The following is a 15,722-nucleotide window of genomic DNA, read 5'->3' as shown; positions in this document are numbered from 1 at the left end:
CTGCTCAGTGGTGTGCAGCTGCAATAGGGTTTTCTGTGGGAGAAGAGGCCTTGGACATGAAGGGACTGCAGGCACACTGGACTCCAGGTGCCCATGGCTGTGCCCACAGCAGGCTGATGCCTGCCAGGGTGGGGTGTGGGGAGCAGTGAAAGGCAGGCAGGAGAAGGGAGAAAAAGTAGCACCCAGATAGTGAGTCAGAGAAAGAGGAATTCATAGAATCATGGAATGGTTTGGGTTGGAAGGGACCTCTAGACATCTAGTCCAACCCTCCTGCAGTAAGTAGGAACACCCTGATTAGATGAGGTTTCTCAGCACTGCATCAAGCCTGACCTTGAGTGTTTCCAGGGATGGGGCCTTCACCTCCACCACCTCTCTGTGCAACTCTGGTGTTCCACCAGAGTATAGAACTTCTACATGCAATCTAAGTTTACCCTGCTGTAGTTTAAAGCCATTGCCCCTTATCCTATCACTGCAAGCCCTTACAAAAGTCCCTCCACAGCATTCTTGAGGGCCTCCTTCAGGTACTGGAAGTGCACTGTAAGGTCTTCCTGGAGCCTTCTCTTCTCCAGGTTGAACAGCCCTAACTCTTCTTGCATGTCTTCATAGGAGAGGTGCTCCAGCCTTCTGATCATTTTTGTGGCACTTCTCTGGACCCGCTTCAGCAGCTTCATGTCCTTTGTGTGCTAAGGGCTCCAGAGGTGGATGGAGTTTTCTAGGTGAGGTCTCACCAGAGCAGAGTAGCGTGGCAGAATGATAGAACAGCTTAAGTTTGAAGGGACCTTAGAGGTTATGTAGTTCCAACCCCCCTGCCATGGTGAAGGACACCTCCCACTAGACCAGGTTGCTTAAAGCCTCATATAGGCTGGTCTCGAAAACTTGCAGGGATGAGGTGTCCACAACTTCTTTAAGCAACCCCTTCCAGTGTTTCACCACCCTCACAGTAAAGAACTTTCTCATAATGTCCAGTCTGAAACTACCCTGCTGTGGTTTAGCCCCTGTCCTATAATTACAAGCCTTCATAAAAAGCTGCTCTCTAGCTTTCTGTAGGTGCCCTTCAGGTATTGGAAGGCTGCTATAGCATCTCTCCAGAGCCCTCTCTAGGCCAAGCAGAGCCAAATCCCTCATCCTGTCCTTGTAGGAGAGGTGCTCCAGCCCTCTGATCATCTTTGTGGCCATCCTCTGGACACTCTGCAGCAGATCTATGTTCTTCTTGTGTTGGAGAATCTGGAAGTGGATGCAGTATTTCAGGTGGGATCTCAGAGGAGCAGAATAGAGTGGCCTGCTGGCCATGCTTCTTTTGATGCCACTCAGACACAGTTGGCTTTTTGGGCTGCCAGCCCATATTGCTGCCTCGTGTCAAATGCCTCGTCAACCAGCATCCCCAAGTCCTACTCCTTAGGACTGCTCTTATCCACTTGCCACTCAGCCTGCATTTGTGTTTGGGTTTGCCCTGACCTAGCTGCAGGATCTTGCACTTGGTCTTGTTGAAATTCATAAGGTTGGCATTGTCCCACCACCTCTCCAGCCTGTCAAGGTACCTCTGGGTGGCATCCCCTCTCTTTGGATGGCATCCCTTCTCTCTGGCCTGTAAACCACACCATACAGTTTGGTGTCCTCCACAAACTTGCTGAGGGTGCACTCAATCCCACTCTCTGTGTTACCACCAAGATGTTAAACACCAGTCCCAATACTGATCCCTGAGGGACTCCACTTGTCACAGGTCTCTATTTCGACATAGAGCCATTGATCTCAACTTTTTGAGAGCAGCTATCTAGACAGCTCCTTATCCACCCAGTGATCCATCCCTCACAGCTCTTCCAGTGTAGAAAACAGGATGTCATGAGGGACAGTGTTGAATGCCTTGCACAAGTCCAGGAGGATGATGTCAGTGGCTCTTTATCCTCTGATGCTGTGACCCCATCCTAAAAAGCCACGAAATTTTTACAGGCAGGATTTGCCTTTGTTGAAGCCATGTTGGCTGCTGCCAATCATCTCATTTTCAGTGTGTTCTAACAGAGCCTTCAGGAGGATCTGCTCCCTAAACTTGCTAGGCACTGAAGAGAGACAGACTGGGTCCCCTGAGTCTTCCTTATCTCCCTTTTTGAAAATGGGAGCTGTTTCTCCTTTTCCAGTCAGTGGGAACTTCACCAGACTGCCATGAGTTTTCTAATATGATGGGAAGGGACTTTGCACCTTTGCCTTGTTGAATCTCATGAGGTTCACCTGGGCCCACTTCTCTAGCTTGTTCATGTCCATCTGGGTGACATCATCTTCTGGCATATCATCCACAGCACCCAGCTTGGTGGCATCTGCAGACTTGTTGAGGGTGCACTTGATCACTGTGTATATCATTGATGAAGATATTCAACAGTGCTGGTCTCCATATGGACCCCTGAGGAACACCACTTATCACCAAACTCAGGACAGTGACCATTGACCACTATACATGGGATGGAACCATCCAGTCAATTCCTTATCCACTGAACAGTCCTACCCATACAATCTATATCTTTCAAGCTTAGAAAGGATGCTGTGAGGGACCTTGTCAAAGGCCTTGCCAAAGTCTGGATAGATGACATCCATTGGTCTTTGCTTGACACTCCATTGTAGAAAGCCACTGGGTTGGTCAGACAGGATTTGCCCATAGTGAAGCTGTGCTGGTTATGTCTAATCACCATGCTGTCCATAAGTGTGCCTTATGAGAGCTTCCAGTGGGATCTGTTCCATGATCTTCCCAGGCACGGAGGTGAGGCTGACAGGTTGGTAGTTCCTAGGCTCCTCATCTCCACCCTTTTTCAAAATTAGTGTAATGTTTCCCTTCTTCCAGTCACCAGGGACTTCACCTGACTGCAGGACTTTTCCAAAACCATGGAGAGCAGCTTGGCAACTGTGTCATCCTATTCTCTCAAGATTCTCGGATGCATCTCCTCTTGGATGCTTCCACAGACTGGTAGTAATTTGCTTGATCTTAACTAATGGCTGGTGAAGCTCTGCTAGTGCCTCTGGTGGAGTGGTCTCTTGTAGGACTGGGGACAGTTCTGGCTGCTGGAGGCTGTGTGGGATGTCAGGTCGTCAGGAACTCTGCCTACCTGGCTGCTGGCACTGGACGGCTGTGTGGGGGGTCTGATGGTGTGTTCTGCGTAGTCATCGTCTCCCCACACAGAAAACCTCACTGTTGCCATCTGCAGAGTGGACAACTTGATGTTTTCTTTGCCCACTAGAGGATGCAGCTCAGGCAATACTGATGTTGGTATGGCTGGACAACACCAGCACCCTTCAGAGCACCACAGCAGATGGGGCAGGTCTGCTCTGTCTCCTCAGCAATGGTGGCTTCTTGCATCAGGACAGAGAGAACTGAGAGCAAAGAAGCTGCTCCCCTTTCCTGGTGTCACATACTGTAAAAGAGAGAGGCCATAGCCACTTGTTTTCCTGGGGAGGAGAGGCAGAAATGCTTAGATTCCTCAAGAAGGACCCTTATATCTACCTGAACCACATCACCCACCCCCCAGTTGCCTCGGGGGGAGATTTCCCCACATGTGTCACCTCTGCTGCTGCAGGAATGTCCCACAGCAGCCTGAAGCAGACAGGGTGGAAAAATGTGGGTGGTGGCTTTGGAACAGAGCTGTGGACAGTGACCCTCAAAGCACCGTCCAGTACCACAGAAATCTTGCTCCAAATCCAAGCTCTACACCTCACAGATTTGCTCGGCAGGAGTCCAGACACAAAGAGCCTGGCCCAGGCTCTGCTGGATCCTGAAGCTAAGTGACAAGAAACTGAAGTCATAGTCCATCACTCAGTGGTGTCAGACCCCACCACATGCCACAGGTCATGCCCAGTAGGCCTTCTACCTGCAGATACGTGGCATCAGGAGAAAAAGTAAAGTACCTCTATTTGCAATAAATTTGTTACATCTCTATTCTGCAGTATCTCAGTTTGCTCTACCTGTGTCACGGGGACTAAGAAGACACTGTGGGTCCATGACATGACAGTTTCTACAGCTGTGAAACTTGAGCTTGAAACCAGCTTCAGCTGAGCCAAGCATCACTGTACTTTCTCTCAGAGCTAGTGCTGACAGCATTCAGCTTAGAAGATGATGCTTCCCTACCAAAGTGCTCCTGGTAACCAAATGGAGGGATTTCAGCAGCATCTGAGCATATGCACCTTCCCAAACTCATTCTCCTTATCACAGTATCACAGTATCATCAGGGTTGGAAGAGACCTCACAGATTATCAAGTCCAACCCTTTACCACAGAGCTCAAGGCCAGACCATGGCACCAAGTGCCACGTCCAACCTTGACTTGAAGAGCTCCAGGGACGGCGACTCCACCACCTCCCCGGGCAGCCCATTCCAGTATCCAATGACTCTCTTGGTGAAGAACTTTCTCCTCACCTCGAGCCTGAATTTCCCCTGGCATAGCCATCCTCTGGTGGTTTTTCTACTTTTCTTCTCTCACTCCACCTTTGTGCTGGAATAGAGATACTGTAAATAATGTTGGAAGTTTCTCTGATCCTGCCATTCCTACACAAAAGAATCCTTTAACTCTCCTACTTAGGAGTTCTTCCAGGGTGGGCTGTGTGGGGGTCAGCAAAAGGCAGCGGGAGAAGTAGGAGAAAGCAGCACCCAGACAGCGTCACAGAAGTAGGGATTAGTTTGTTTTATCTTGAGTAATGGCTGCTGGAGCACTGCTAGTGCTGCCAGCAGATGAGCTGATTAAAAGTGCTGCAGGCAACTGGGTGCTCAGGTGATCGCTTAGGAGTTTCTCTTTTATGCTTATTTCTTTGCTGAGGCTACAAGGCCCCATCCCTGGGTGTATTCAAGGTGAGGCTCGACAGGGCTCTGGGCAACCTGATCTAGTTGAGTATGCCTCTGCCTACTGCAAAGAGAGATGGACTAGATGACCTTTTGAGATTTCTTCCAATCCAGACCATTCTATGATTCTGTGCCCCATCTCTGTCACTGCTGTGTGTGAGGCCCAGGTATCTTTGTTATGATTCTGTGCCCCAGCTCTGTCACTGCAGTGTGTGAGGCCCAAGTATCTGCTTGTTAGGCATCCAATTTACTACAAACCATACATCTTTTCACAAAATAGGTAGCAGCTTTGCTGCATCTTTGTCTGTATCACGAAAAAAAAAAAATGTTTACTTATTAGGTAATGCTTTGCCAAAAATGCCATAGGTATGGTGGAAATACCAAACACATAACTCATCCAGCTCCAACAGTGGAAAAAAACAGCAGTAGCAGGCTTAACAGAACATGGCAAAGTATTGGCATTTTGATGAGGGTGAGCTCAGGTGGAATACAGCTGAATTAGGATAATCTGATGAGACTTCTGCAGTGAAGTCTTTCAAGCATGTGTTTTAAAGTAAAAGTGTTCCTTTCTTCATTCACCTGGTTTTTGGGGTGTTCTGTTTTGTTTTCCAAATTACTGATTTGTCTTCTTAGCTTAATTTTTTGTTTCTATTGAAAATCAGACAACATTGCTGAGGAGTAACATTCAGCTTTGATAATCAGAGAATGCAGTCATAAGGTGCACCGTGGTGCCAGAGGTTCTGAGTTAATAGTTTCTGGCATGCATGTTTTTAATGACTATTTTTATCACATTGTACTCTATCCAAACACACACTGCTGAGAATAGAAGGACTTTCCTACTGACAATTTTCTGTGTGTCATCAGCTTGTCAGAGGTTTATGGAGTGGTTCTTCTTGGTGCTGCTCTGAATTAACCACTCTGCTGTCTCGTGCTTGGGCACAATTATCTCTCTTTTGTGGGTACATGAATACAGATGTGTACTGCTGCTGAGGAGCACACCGCAGAAGCCCTGTTTTAAAGGTTAGCTAATGAACATAAATTACACCCTGCTGAATGAAAAGGGCTTCTCCAAATTAATCCACATTTCACAGTTTGCAATAAACAACACCACATTTGTACTTCAAAGGGATTATTAATGCAAGATAAAAAGAGTCGTAGTTAACAGTCCAGAATAAATTTGGAACAAGAAGCTTCTCAAGCAGCTTCTTTCTCCAAATGTCTTAGATTTTGCAAGACATTAAAAGAGCAGAAACAAGCTCCAAAACAGCATGTGTCACTTTTCCACTTCTTTCATTTTCTTCCTTATGTCTTTTTTTTGTTTTTTAGCAACGAAACTCTTTGTGGTTTGCTGTAGTACAAAAGACATGACACATATCTTTTACGTAACTAGGTAATTCATTTTGAGTTTCTTATGAGTTAGCGTGCACCTCGCCAAGTCAATAGGTTGTTGCTCTGTGCTAGCTCAGTTAGTGTGGCGAGTATCTGGTTTGGTTGCAGCAACAAGGGAGGGGAGGGAAAAAAAGAGTAGAAAAAGGCAATTGTGTTAGCTAAACCAAACCAACCAACCAACCAGGAGCATTCCAGGGCAGGAATATATTAAAAAACAACAACAACAAAACCCCAAGCAAAACCCACAGCAACCAAAAAAAAAAAAGAAACCACCAACAAAAAAACAAACCCACACCAAAAACTCAAAAAAAAAACCCAACCAAACCAGTGATGTAAAAAAGGAATTTGAAAGATTGAAAGCCTTTGTTTTATAATGGATGCATAAGTCTTTCTTATACTGTGTTGACATGTGAGCTTGTGGCACATAGACTTGCCCCTGTGTTTAAATTTCGATCTGAATTAGAGCCAAAATTGCTTCTCAGTAACAGTGTGATACTTTTGTCTGTTCTAGTAACTTGTAGCTGATGTGAATCAGAGTTATGGTTTATGTCCCATGAAAGAAAGTCACTGGAGAATAGCTGTGGGTAGAATCAAGAGTGGCAAAACCATTAAGAGTTTTATGAAATAGGCTTTTCCATCTGTACTTTCTGTGGGTCCATTTACACCAGTTTTACAGCAGTTAGCTAAAGGAGTCTTTGCTGATTGTGTGTGCTCTGCATTTTAGCAGCAAATGGAGACTGGAAAAAGCTTTCTCACTAGCACTGCAAAACAAAACAACACAGTAACAAAAGCAAAACAACAACGAAACCATGACGAGAATTCCTTCACTGTGGTTCCTGTAATGCTTTTGGAAATGCTTTTGTTCTGTCTGCATTAGCATCTCAGTTGTGCAGGAACAGGCTGCCTAGAGAGGTTGTGGAATCTGCTTGCCTGGAGAGTTTGAAGACCCATCTGGGTGCATTCCTGTGTGGCCTGCCCTAGGTGATCCTGCTTTGGCAGGGGGGGGGTGGATTTCTATAGGTCACTTCCAACCCCTAACATTCTGTGCTTCTGTTTATCTCTGAATACATAGATCATCTCCCCTTGCTAGACTGAAACACGGAGGCAGTCCACTGATTGAGTCTTGGTAGTCTTCATAAATGCCTGCATAAAAAACCCAACAGCATCAAAACTTAAGATTTCCTGAAGCTCAAAACAACTTGGAATTCTGGATAGCTGTTCAAAAAACATATATCATTTCCTTTCTGTAACACTTAATGACTTCATTCAGTAGTCTAGCTGACATCAGAAGGCCATTGTGAAGGCATTATTAGTAACAAGTTTCAGGAAAGCTACCTAACTAAATATATTTTCATAATTTGTACAATACTTATTAAGTGACTCAGTTTTAGTGAGTGTGGGAGTGGGCTATTACTATTCTTTCTAATACCACATGAGCCAGGGAAATGAAAAACACCCAGTCACATTTTTCTAATTGCCAAAAGAAAGAATCTAGTACCACATGAACTTGACAGTTTTGTTAAAAAAAGAAAAGAGAGATGGTTTTATTGCCCTAGGTATTTTGTGTAAAATACCTAGGATATGCAACAAAACTGCAATTCATAGTAGAGAACTGATACTAGAGGTAGTGTTTGATTATTTGCTCTGCGTGACCTCAGTGACAAAAGCAGCACATTCAAAGCCTTAGTAGGGTAAGATATATTAATATTAATAGGGTAGGATGCACTAATTTTAATAGGGTAATATATGCTAAAATCAGCCACAGAAGGACTTCTAATTTGCTGTTACAGAAGGAAAAACAAAACAAAACAACAACAAAAACCAAAGCATGCAGAAGGTGAAAGCATCTCCTTGGAATATGATGCCTTTAAGCAAGTCAGTTGTCCAATGCGTGTTCTATCTCCCTGGATCTAGCCCTGCTGACAGGTCTATCTCACAGTATGATTCCCGATCCTGTCCCTGCTCGCTTGCAATCAGTTGATAAAACACCAGTGATAAAGGATTACATTTGCAGACAGGAGCATTATCTCTCTGCAAACATCACCATACAAATTCAGAAGGAATCAACTAGGATTATTATCAGGCTATCCTTAGCTTCAAAACAACTACCCTGAAGCCAAACTGATTGTGGGACAGATTATTTTAGTCCTGCGTATCATGATAATCGAGACTCATTTAAGTGAAAGACATCTTAAAACCTAACGAAGGAAATACCCAAAGGATCAATATGCCTGCTGGGTAGCATTTACCAATCTTTTTGTTGGATACATCACTGAGCACCTCTGTCTATGTGTAGGACTCCCCTTGGGTGTGGCTTGCTTTTGTGTCTGTGAGAGCAAGGAAGGGAAAGGTATGTCAGAGGTCAGTGTTGGGTCCAGTCCTGTTCAGCCTGTTCATCAATGGCCTAGATGAAGAGTTGGAGTGTCCCAAAGCTGGGAGAAGTGGCTGGCATGCTGTCAGGCTGTGCTGTCATTCAGTGAGACTTGGACAGCTGCACAAAGACAAGCCTGATGAAGTTCAACAAGGATAAGTGTAGTCCTGCACTTGGAGAGGAATAACTCCATGCACCAGTATAGGTTAGGGGTTGACCTGCTGGAGAGTAGCTCCACTGGGAAGGACCTTGGTTCATAAGTTATCCATGGGACAGCAGTGTGCCCTGATGCCCAGTGGTATATTGGGGTGCATTATCAGGGTCCAGTAGGTCAAGAGATGTTCTCTTCTACTCAGCCCTAATTAGACCACATCTGGAATATTGTGTATGGTTCCAGGCTAACCTTAGCAGTAAAGATTGAAGCAAAGAAGACATTCAACACCTCTGCCTTCTCTGTGTCCTGTGTCACCAGGACACCCACTTCATTCAGCAGTAGGCCCACATTTCCTCTAGTCTGCTTTTGCCTCCAGTGTACTTGAGGAAGCTGTTGTTTCCTCTAGCCACTGCTCTGCTGAGACACTTAAACCCTCATCATGTTTAGAACAATTGTCTATGGGCTAAAGCAAACTGTTGTCACATCATCCCTAGGTTTGCCAGCTGGCAGTAGGAGATGAGGGAGAATAACAGGCCCCACTCAATTACAGTCTTAGAGTTCAGAGGGTGCTGGTCAATGGTGCCAGGTCCAGCTGGAGAGCTGTGACTAGTGGTGTCCCCCAGGGATCAGTGCTGGGACCAGTTCTGTTCAACATCTTCATCAGTGACATTGACGAGGGCACAGAGTGTCTGCTCAGCAAGTTTGCTGACGACACCAAGCTAGGAGGCTTGGCTGATACAGCTGAAGGCTGTGCAGCCATCCAGAGAGACCTGGGCAGACTGGAGAGCTGGGCACAGAGGAAGCAGATGAAGTTCAACAGGGACAAGTGCAGAGTCCTGCATCTGGGGAGGAATAACAAACTGCACCAGTACAGGCTGGGAGGTGATCTGCTGGAAAGCAGTCCTGTGGAGAGGGACCCGGGGGTCCTGGTGGATAACAAGTTAGCCATGGCACAGCAATGTACCCTTGTGGCCAAGAAGGCCAGTGGGGTGTATTAGGAGGAGTGTGTCCAGCAGATCAAGGGAGGTTCTCCTCCCCTTCTACTCTGCCCTGGTGAGACCTCATCTTGACTGTTCTCTCAACAAAAGACGAAGGAGAGGCTTTTTGTGTGTGCTTATATACAAAACCAATAGGAAGCTGTCCAGCAGTGTACTGAACTGAAGTTTTAGTTGGATATTACCAGCAAGAGTAGGCAGGCATTGAAACAGACTGTCCAGAAAGGTTGGTAGAGTCACCATCCCTGGAGGTGTTAAAAAAATATATAGACATAGCACTCTGAACATGGTTAATAGATATAGTGGTGTTGGGTTGATGGTTGGATGTGATCATTGTAGAGGCTTTTCCCACCAAAACAATCCTGTGATTCTCAATTCTGCATTGGTTTAAGAAGGGCAGGTCCTGCCTGACCAACCTGTACTCCTTGTATGATCAGCTTACCCACCTGGTGAATGTGGGGAAGGCTGTGGATGTAGTCTACCTGGGCTTCAGCAAAGCCTTTGACACCAACTGCCAGAACAAGCTCCTGGCAAAGCCGGCAGCTCATGGCTTGGACATATTCACTCTGATATGGGTCAAGAACTGGCTGAAGGGTTCAGCCCAGAGAGTGGTGGTGACTGGTACCACATCCAGTTGGCAGCCAGTCACTAGTGGTGTCTCTGCTGGGATCAGTGCTGGGCCCTGTCCTGTTCAATATCTTTATTGATGATCTGGACCAGAGGACTGAGTTCAGCATCAGTAAATTTGCAGAGGACAACAAGCTAGGAACAGGTGTGGATCTGTGAAAGGGTAGGAGAGCCCTGCAGAGTGACCTGGACAGGCTGGATGGGTGGGCAGAGGCTAACGGGATGAGACTGAACAAAGCTAAGTGCAGGGTTCTACACTTTGGCCACAACAACCGTGAGCAGTGCTACAGGCTGGGGATAGAGTGGCTGGAGAGCATCCAGGAGGAAAGGAACCTGGGGGTACTGGCAGATAGTAGCTGAAGATGAGGCAGCAGTGTGCTCAGGTGGCCAAGAGAGCCAATGGCATCCTGGCCTGGATCAGGAACAGTGTGGCCAGTAGGACAAGGGAGGTTATTCTTCCCCTGCACTCAGCACTGGTCAGGCCTCACCTTGAGTTCTGTGTCCAGTTCTGGGCCCCTCAATTCAAGAGAGATGTTGAGGTGCTGGAAGGTGTCCAGAGAAGGGCAATAAGGCTGGTGAGGGGCCTGGAACACAAACTCTATGAGGAGAGTCTGAGGGAGCTGGGGTTGTTTAGCCTGCAGAAGAGGAGGCTCAGGGCAGACCTCATTGCTGTCTACAACTACCTGAAGGGAGGTTGTAGCCAGGTGGGGGTTGGTCTTTTCTACCAGGCAACCAGCAACAGAACAAGGGGACACAGTCTCAAGTTGTGCCGGGGAGGTATAGGTTTGGTATGACAAGGAAGTTCTTCAGAGAGAGAGTGATTTGCCATTGGAATGGGCTGTCCAGGGAGGCGGTGGAGTCACCATTCCTGGAAGTGTTGAAAAAAAGACTGGATGTGGCACTTAGTGCCATGGTCTAGTTGACTGGCTAGGGCTGAGTGATAGGTTGGACTGGATAATCTTGGAGGTCTCTTCCAACCTGGTTGATTCTAGTCTAGTCTAGTCTATTTAGTGTTTGTTGCTCTGAAGGAATAAGCCTAATTGCAACTGTTTTAAAGAAAATCAACCCTCCCCCATGTAGCCCTCCCAGAACATTAGAGAAAAAGGGACAGATTTTGCCATGAATATTTCCTTACAGTTATCACCTTTAACAAATTAGAGAAGAAGCAACTACTAGTTCAGACTCGTGGAGTTCACACATTACTGTATAAATTACTGTACTAATTACCACTGTCTTTGTAGCAGCTGCAGATGGCAGTGTTGCATTCTGTTACATGCTTGACAGCAAAACAGGTGATGCAAGATAGTTTATGGGTCTATGAGTAATGAAATCTAATAAAAGCTCTGGAACGGAGAAAAAAGTCCTACAATTCTGCATAAGATTCTATCTGGAGAAATGGTCTGTTGAGCACAGAGATACAGTAATGGTCTTATAAGTTATTGGACAAATTATTCAAGCAAACTAAGATTTTTTTTTCAGGAACTTCTAATAACTTGGTAAAGCAAAATAGATTTTCCAAGGGAAATGCTGTGCAGCCTGGAGACATTATGAAAGAGACAACATACACAGTTGTGGTGACCCATTCATGTGGCAGCCCTTGAGTCTTGACAGAAAATAGCACACATTTGTGTCATGGCTGTTGGACAGATGTTGTGTTTAACTCCAGGCAGCAATGAAACATGGTGCAGCTCCTTGTTCGCTTCTCCCCTGTCTCAGTGAGATGGAGAAGAAAACTGAAAATAAATGTGAAGTTCATGGGTTGATGGAAGAACAGTTTAATAACTAAAATATAATATTATAATGATGATGATGATGATGATGAAAAGTCATATAACAAAAAAAAAAAAAGAGTGAAATAAAATTCAAGAAAAGACAAGTGAAGCACAGTACTATTGCTCACCACACACTAACTGATTCTAAAGCAGTGATCTCTCCCCTTGTGTCAGCTCTCCCTGCTTTAAACACTGGGCAGGATGTTCAATGGTATGTAGTATCGCTCTGGATAGGTGGGGTCAGCTGTCCTGAGCACAGTCCCTCCCAGCTCCTTGTGCATCTGCAGGCTGGCACAGTGTGGGAAGTTGAAAAGTCCTTGTTTTCCTAGCAACAGCTAAAAATGGCAGTGTTATTATCAGCATTCTCCTTGTACCAGTTCACATGCTGAATCCAAAATACAGCACTGTTCTCATTACTGAGAAGGAAAATTTGCTCTATCCCAGCTGAAACCAGGGCAACAGATCATCTGATTCATCTTTCCAGAAAATATGCTGACAAATATGAAGAGTTTTTTAGAATGAGTTACCAGAGAGTTTGTAACAGAGTGCCTGTAAATCAGATCACGTAAAATCCTGTATGGATCCCAAAACCCACTTCCTAATGGAGTCTTTAAATGCTCCAAGATCCCTTTCTAGAGGCAAATGCCACAGGTCTGGTCAGGTCTTAAAGATTTGTGTCTACGTGCCTCTCTTTGGTCCATGTGTAGGCAGAAGTGACTAGGAAAGAAGGTTGTGGAGTATCCTTTTCTGGAGACTTTCAAGGCCCATCTGGTTGCGTTCCTCTGTGACCTGAGCTAGATTGTATGGCCCTTCTCTGGCAAGGAGGTTGAGCTCGATGATCTCTTTGGGTCTCTTCCAACCCCTAACATCTTGTGATCATGTGATGTCCATGCTTCCTCTTGGCTGCAGAGTCAACAATTGGATTCCTTTTTCTTACATGAAATTAAAATGCTTCTCGCTTTTGCAAGTGTTGTTTGGGATTTTTGTCTATTTGTTGATTTATTTGGTTTTGGTTTTTTTTATGAGATGCAGGATCATGTGGCTGGAGAATTATGCCAGTTGCCAGTTATGTTCACTGTCCTCGAAGCTGACAGAGAGAAGCAGAAGCATGGTGGGATATAAAGCCACGTGAATTTGCAGAGATCCAGAAATGTTCACAGGAAAGAGATGTGTGCAGAGATTGCAACAAATGCCTTTTGCTTTTTAATCTCCTCTTCTCTTTTTACAGAAAGAGATGACGGCCAGAATGTGTCACTGAACAGCTACCCACTGAAGAAATGCGAAGTCCAATTTCCTTCTTACTGCTGAGTTCAAGAATGTGACAGCCCTCATGGACCGAGCCTGCTTGTTAATCCTTGGAAGCAGGAAAGTTGGGAACTACAGTTACTTTTCCAAAGGCTTCTCTCTACTGTCATTGTTCTTAACCCTGAATATGCTGCTGGGAACCTCATCTGAGCAACATGGGCTACTGAAGAAAAAGAGTCAGCTTCGTGTTAGTTCTAGCTATGTCATTAGGGAAATGAAGCCCTTCAGCCATGAGCCATGACAGAGTGTGTTCCTGCTGATAAAGCTTTACTGAAATTCAGGTCTCTGGGCTGACCTCCAGATTAGCTCTTTTGAAATGACACTGTATTGTCAGCTGCAATGTTGTTTTCTTTTTCTATTGTTTCATGGTATGTTCTTTATTTTCTAAGCACAGCAGAATGTCAAGAGGGTCAAATTGTGGAAGACTCTTAGCCTTTAATGCACCCCACCCCTCAGCAGGCCATCCAAGGCTTGGCCACTCTTTCCAAATGCCAGTGAGCCTTGTGTTTCCAGGAACACAGCCATGTCCTTCAACTGATCAGGCAGTTTGTGCTTCTTTGTAACTCATAACTGGGTGACAATGGGACAGTTTCTGATCTCAGTTATACAAGCAGGGTTCCAGGTGTAGCCCTGCAGTGCTAAAGCATTTCCTTTGAGTTCATACTCTGACAGCAAATTTGTTCAATATGTCTACATAACATAAAAAAACAGCTAGAGCCAGCATCTTCCACTCAGAAGACAAGGATCCCTCTCGTTCACCTTGAAGTTTCATCTCTTCAGGGAAAAAGAAGTTTAATTTTATTCACTGGGAGGAAGATACAGTAAAGATGAGTATAAAGGTTACAGCAGGAAGGACTAAATGAAGGTCTCTATAGCATCTAATGTCCAGCAGGTGGCTTGCTTTCCACACTGGACTGACACACTTTTTTTTCCAGTACTCAGTTCAACTTAACTAGCTCATGTATGGAAAGCCTAGAAGGATCCACTGGAGCAAATCGAATCTTCTATGCCAAATATGCCTGAGAAGAGGCTTTCTTCTACCAAAAAAAAAAAAAAAAAAAAAAAAAAAAAAAAAGTAAAAAATTTACTAAAGCAATACTTGATAGATCAGAAGAGAGATATAGAGTCAGATGGACCACACTCCTGTATTCTGTGCCTTCTATTGAATTTTGCACATTTGTGTTGTTGTGAAAGAGTGACGAGTGAGTGCTGAACCCTTTTGCTGCCTTCTCAAGTTAGTTAGGTATGTTTGCATCTTCTGAAACAGTATCAGAAGCAAATCTCATAGAGTATCCTGTGACTGGAACATTTAAAATAGAAAGGTAGTAGACACTAAGGTGTAACAGCAAACTTCTAGCTCATACTGTGATACATTCTGATTTGCTTGCCTGCTTGCTTAAATAGGGCTTGTAAGTTTCAGTGACCATGTCCTTGCTGGGACCAAAGGGCTTTTGTCCATGAAGGGTCAGTATAGCTATGGTAGAGGCTTTTCCACATGAATTATGCAATCAGCACGATCCTTTGCTTTCAAAAGGATGGACACGGAAGCACTGCTACCTCCTTCAGTGGTCTTTGAAATCTGGTTTATTCTTTGGGGATTGAAACATGCACACAGAGAATTTCTAGCCTGCTGTCACTTTTGCAGGATAGAGCTAGCCTTTGGAATTCAATGCCCCCGCTACCGCCGAGCTTAGTTGCCTCATTGTAAAGAAGATGAAAAACGTTACGTCTTTGGAAGAAGGAGTGTGGTACCTGTGGATGGCAGCTGCCTGGAACTACAACACCAATTGAATATGAAAAAGGTCTCGTGTACTCCTCTGAAGTGCCTGGGCTGTTGCACTGCTGGAGATGAAGCTGTAGCTGATAACAGAGCTCTTGAATTTCTTTGTGCTCAGTTGCCATCTGGTGCCGTTACGGCTGGACAGTGCTGTAGTGTTAAAGTGTAACATGAAGATGCAAATGCATGGAATTCTGTGCATGAACGTCAAAGCCACTACATACATTGAAAAGCATGGTATTTTACACTTAAAATTATTTTATTACAGTACTTATGCTCTTTTGAGTCTCTTCGCTGTAGCTTGTCTGAAGATGAAGCAGAGTTTGAGCCCAGTTGTTTGAATATTTTTGAATAGCCTTTTTGTGAATGCATTCATTCTGTGACTGCAAAACTTATCTGTTGGAGTGTTTTCCTTTTTCTTAAACCACTTTTCATAAACTCTTGTGTTTCTTTTTCTAGTGCAGCACACTGTAATGAGGCAAAGGAGAAAAGTGCAGAGTTGAAGCTTAGAGGATTTGTGT

At 45.0% G+C, this 15,722-nt stretch overlaps 1 protein-coding gene across 1 annotated transcript in view; it reads left to right on the top strand.

The window, feature by feature from the left end:
* MOB3B (MOB kinase activator 3B) overlaps positions 1-13,428 on the top strand; it is a 105,268-nt gene extending 91,840 nt beyond the window's left edge. Inside the window, exon 4 of the mRNA XM_064139982.1 lies at positions 13,348-13,428. Coding sequence (XP_063996052.1) covers positions 13,348-13,377 — 30 coding nt within the window. The 3' untranslated portion in view covers positions 13,378-13,428. The remainder of the gene's footprint in view (positions 1-13,347) is intronic.
* The last annotated feature ends 2,294 nt before the right edge of the window (positions 13,429-15,722 follow it).

Source organism: Pogoniulus pusillus, chromosome Z (assembly GCF_015220805.1).
Source record: "Pogoniulus pusillus isolate bPogPus1 chromosome Z, bPogPus1.pri, whole genome shotgun sequence".
NCBI lineage: Eukaryota > Metazoa > Chordata > Aves > Piciformes > Lybiidae > Pogoniulus > Pogoniulus pusillus.
This window is presented reverse-complemented; position numbering and strand designations above follow the sequence as displayed.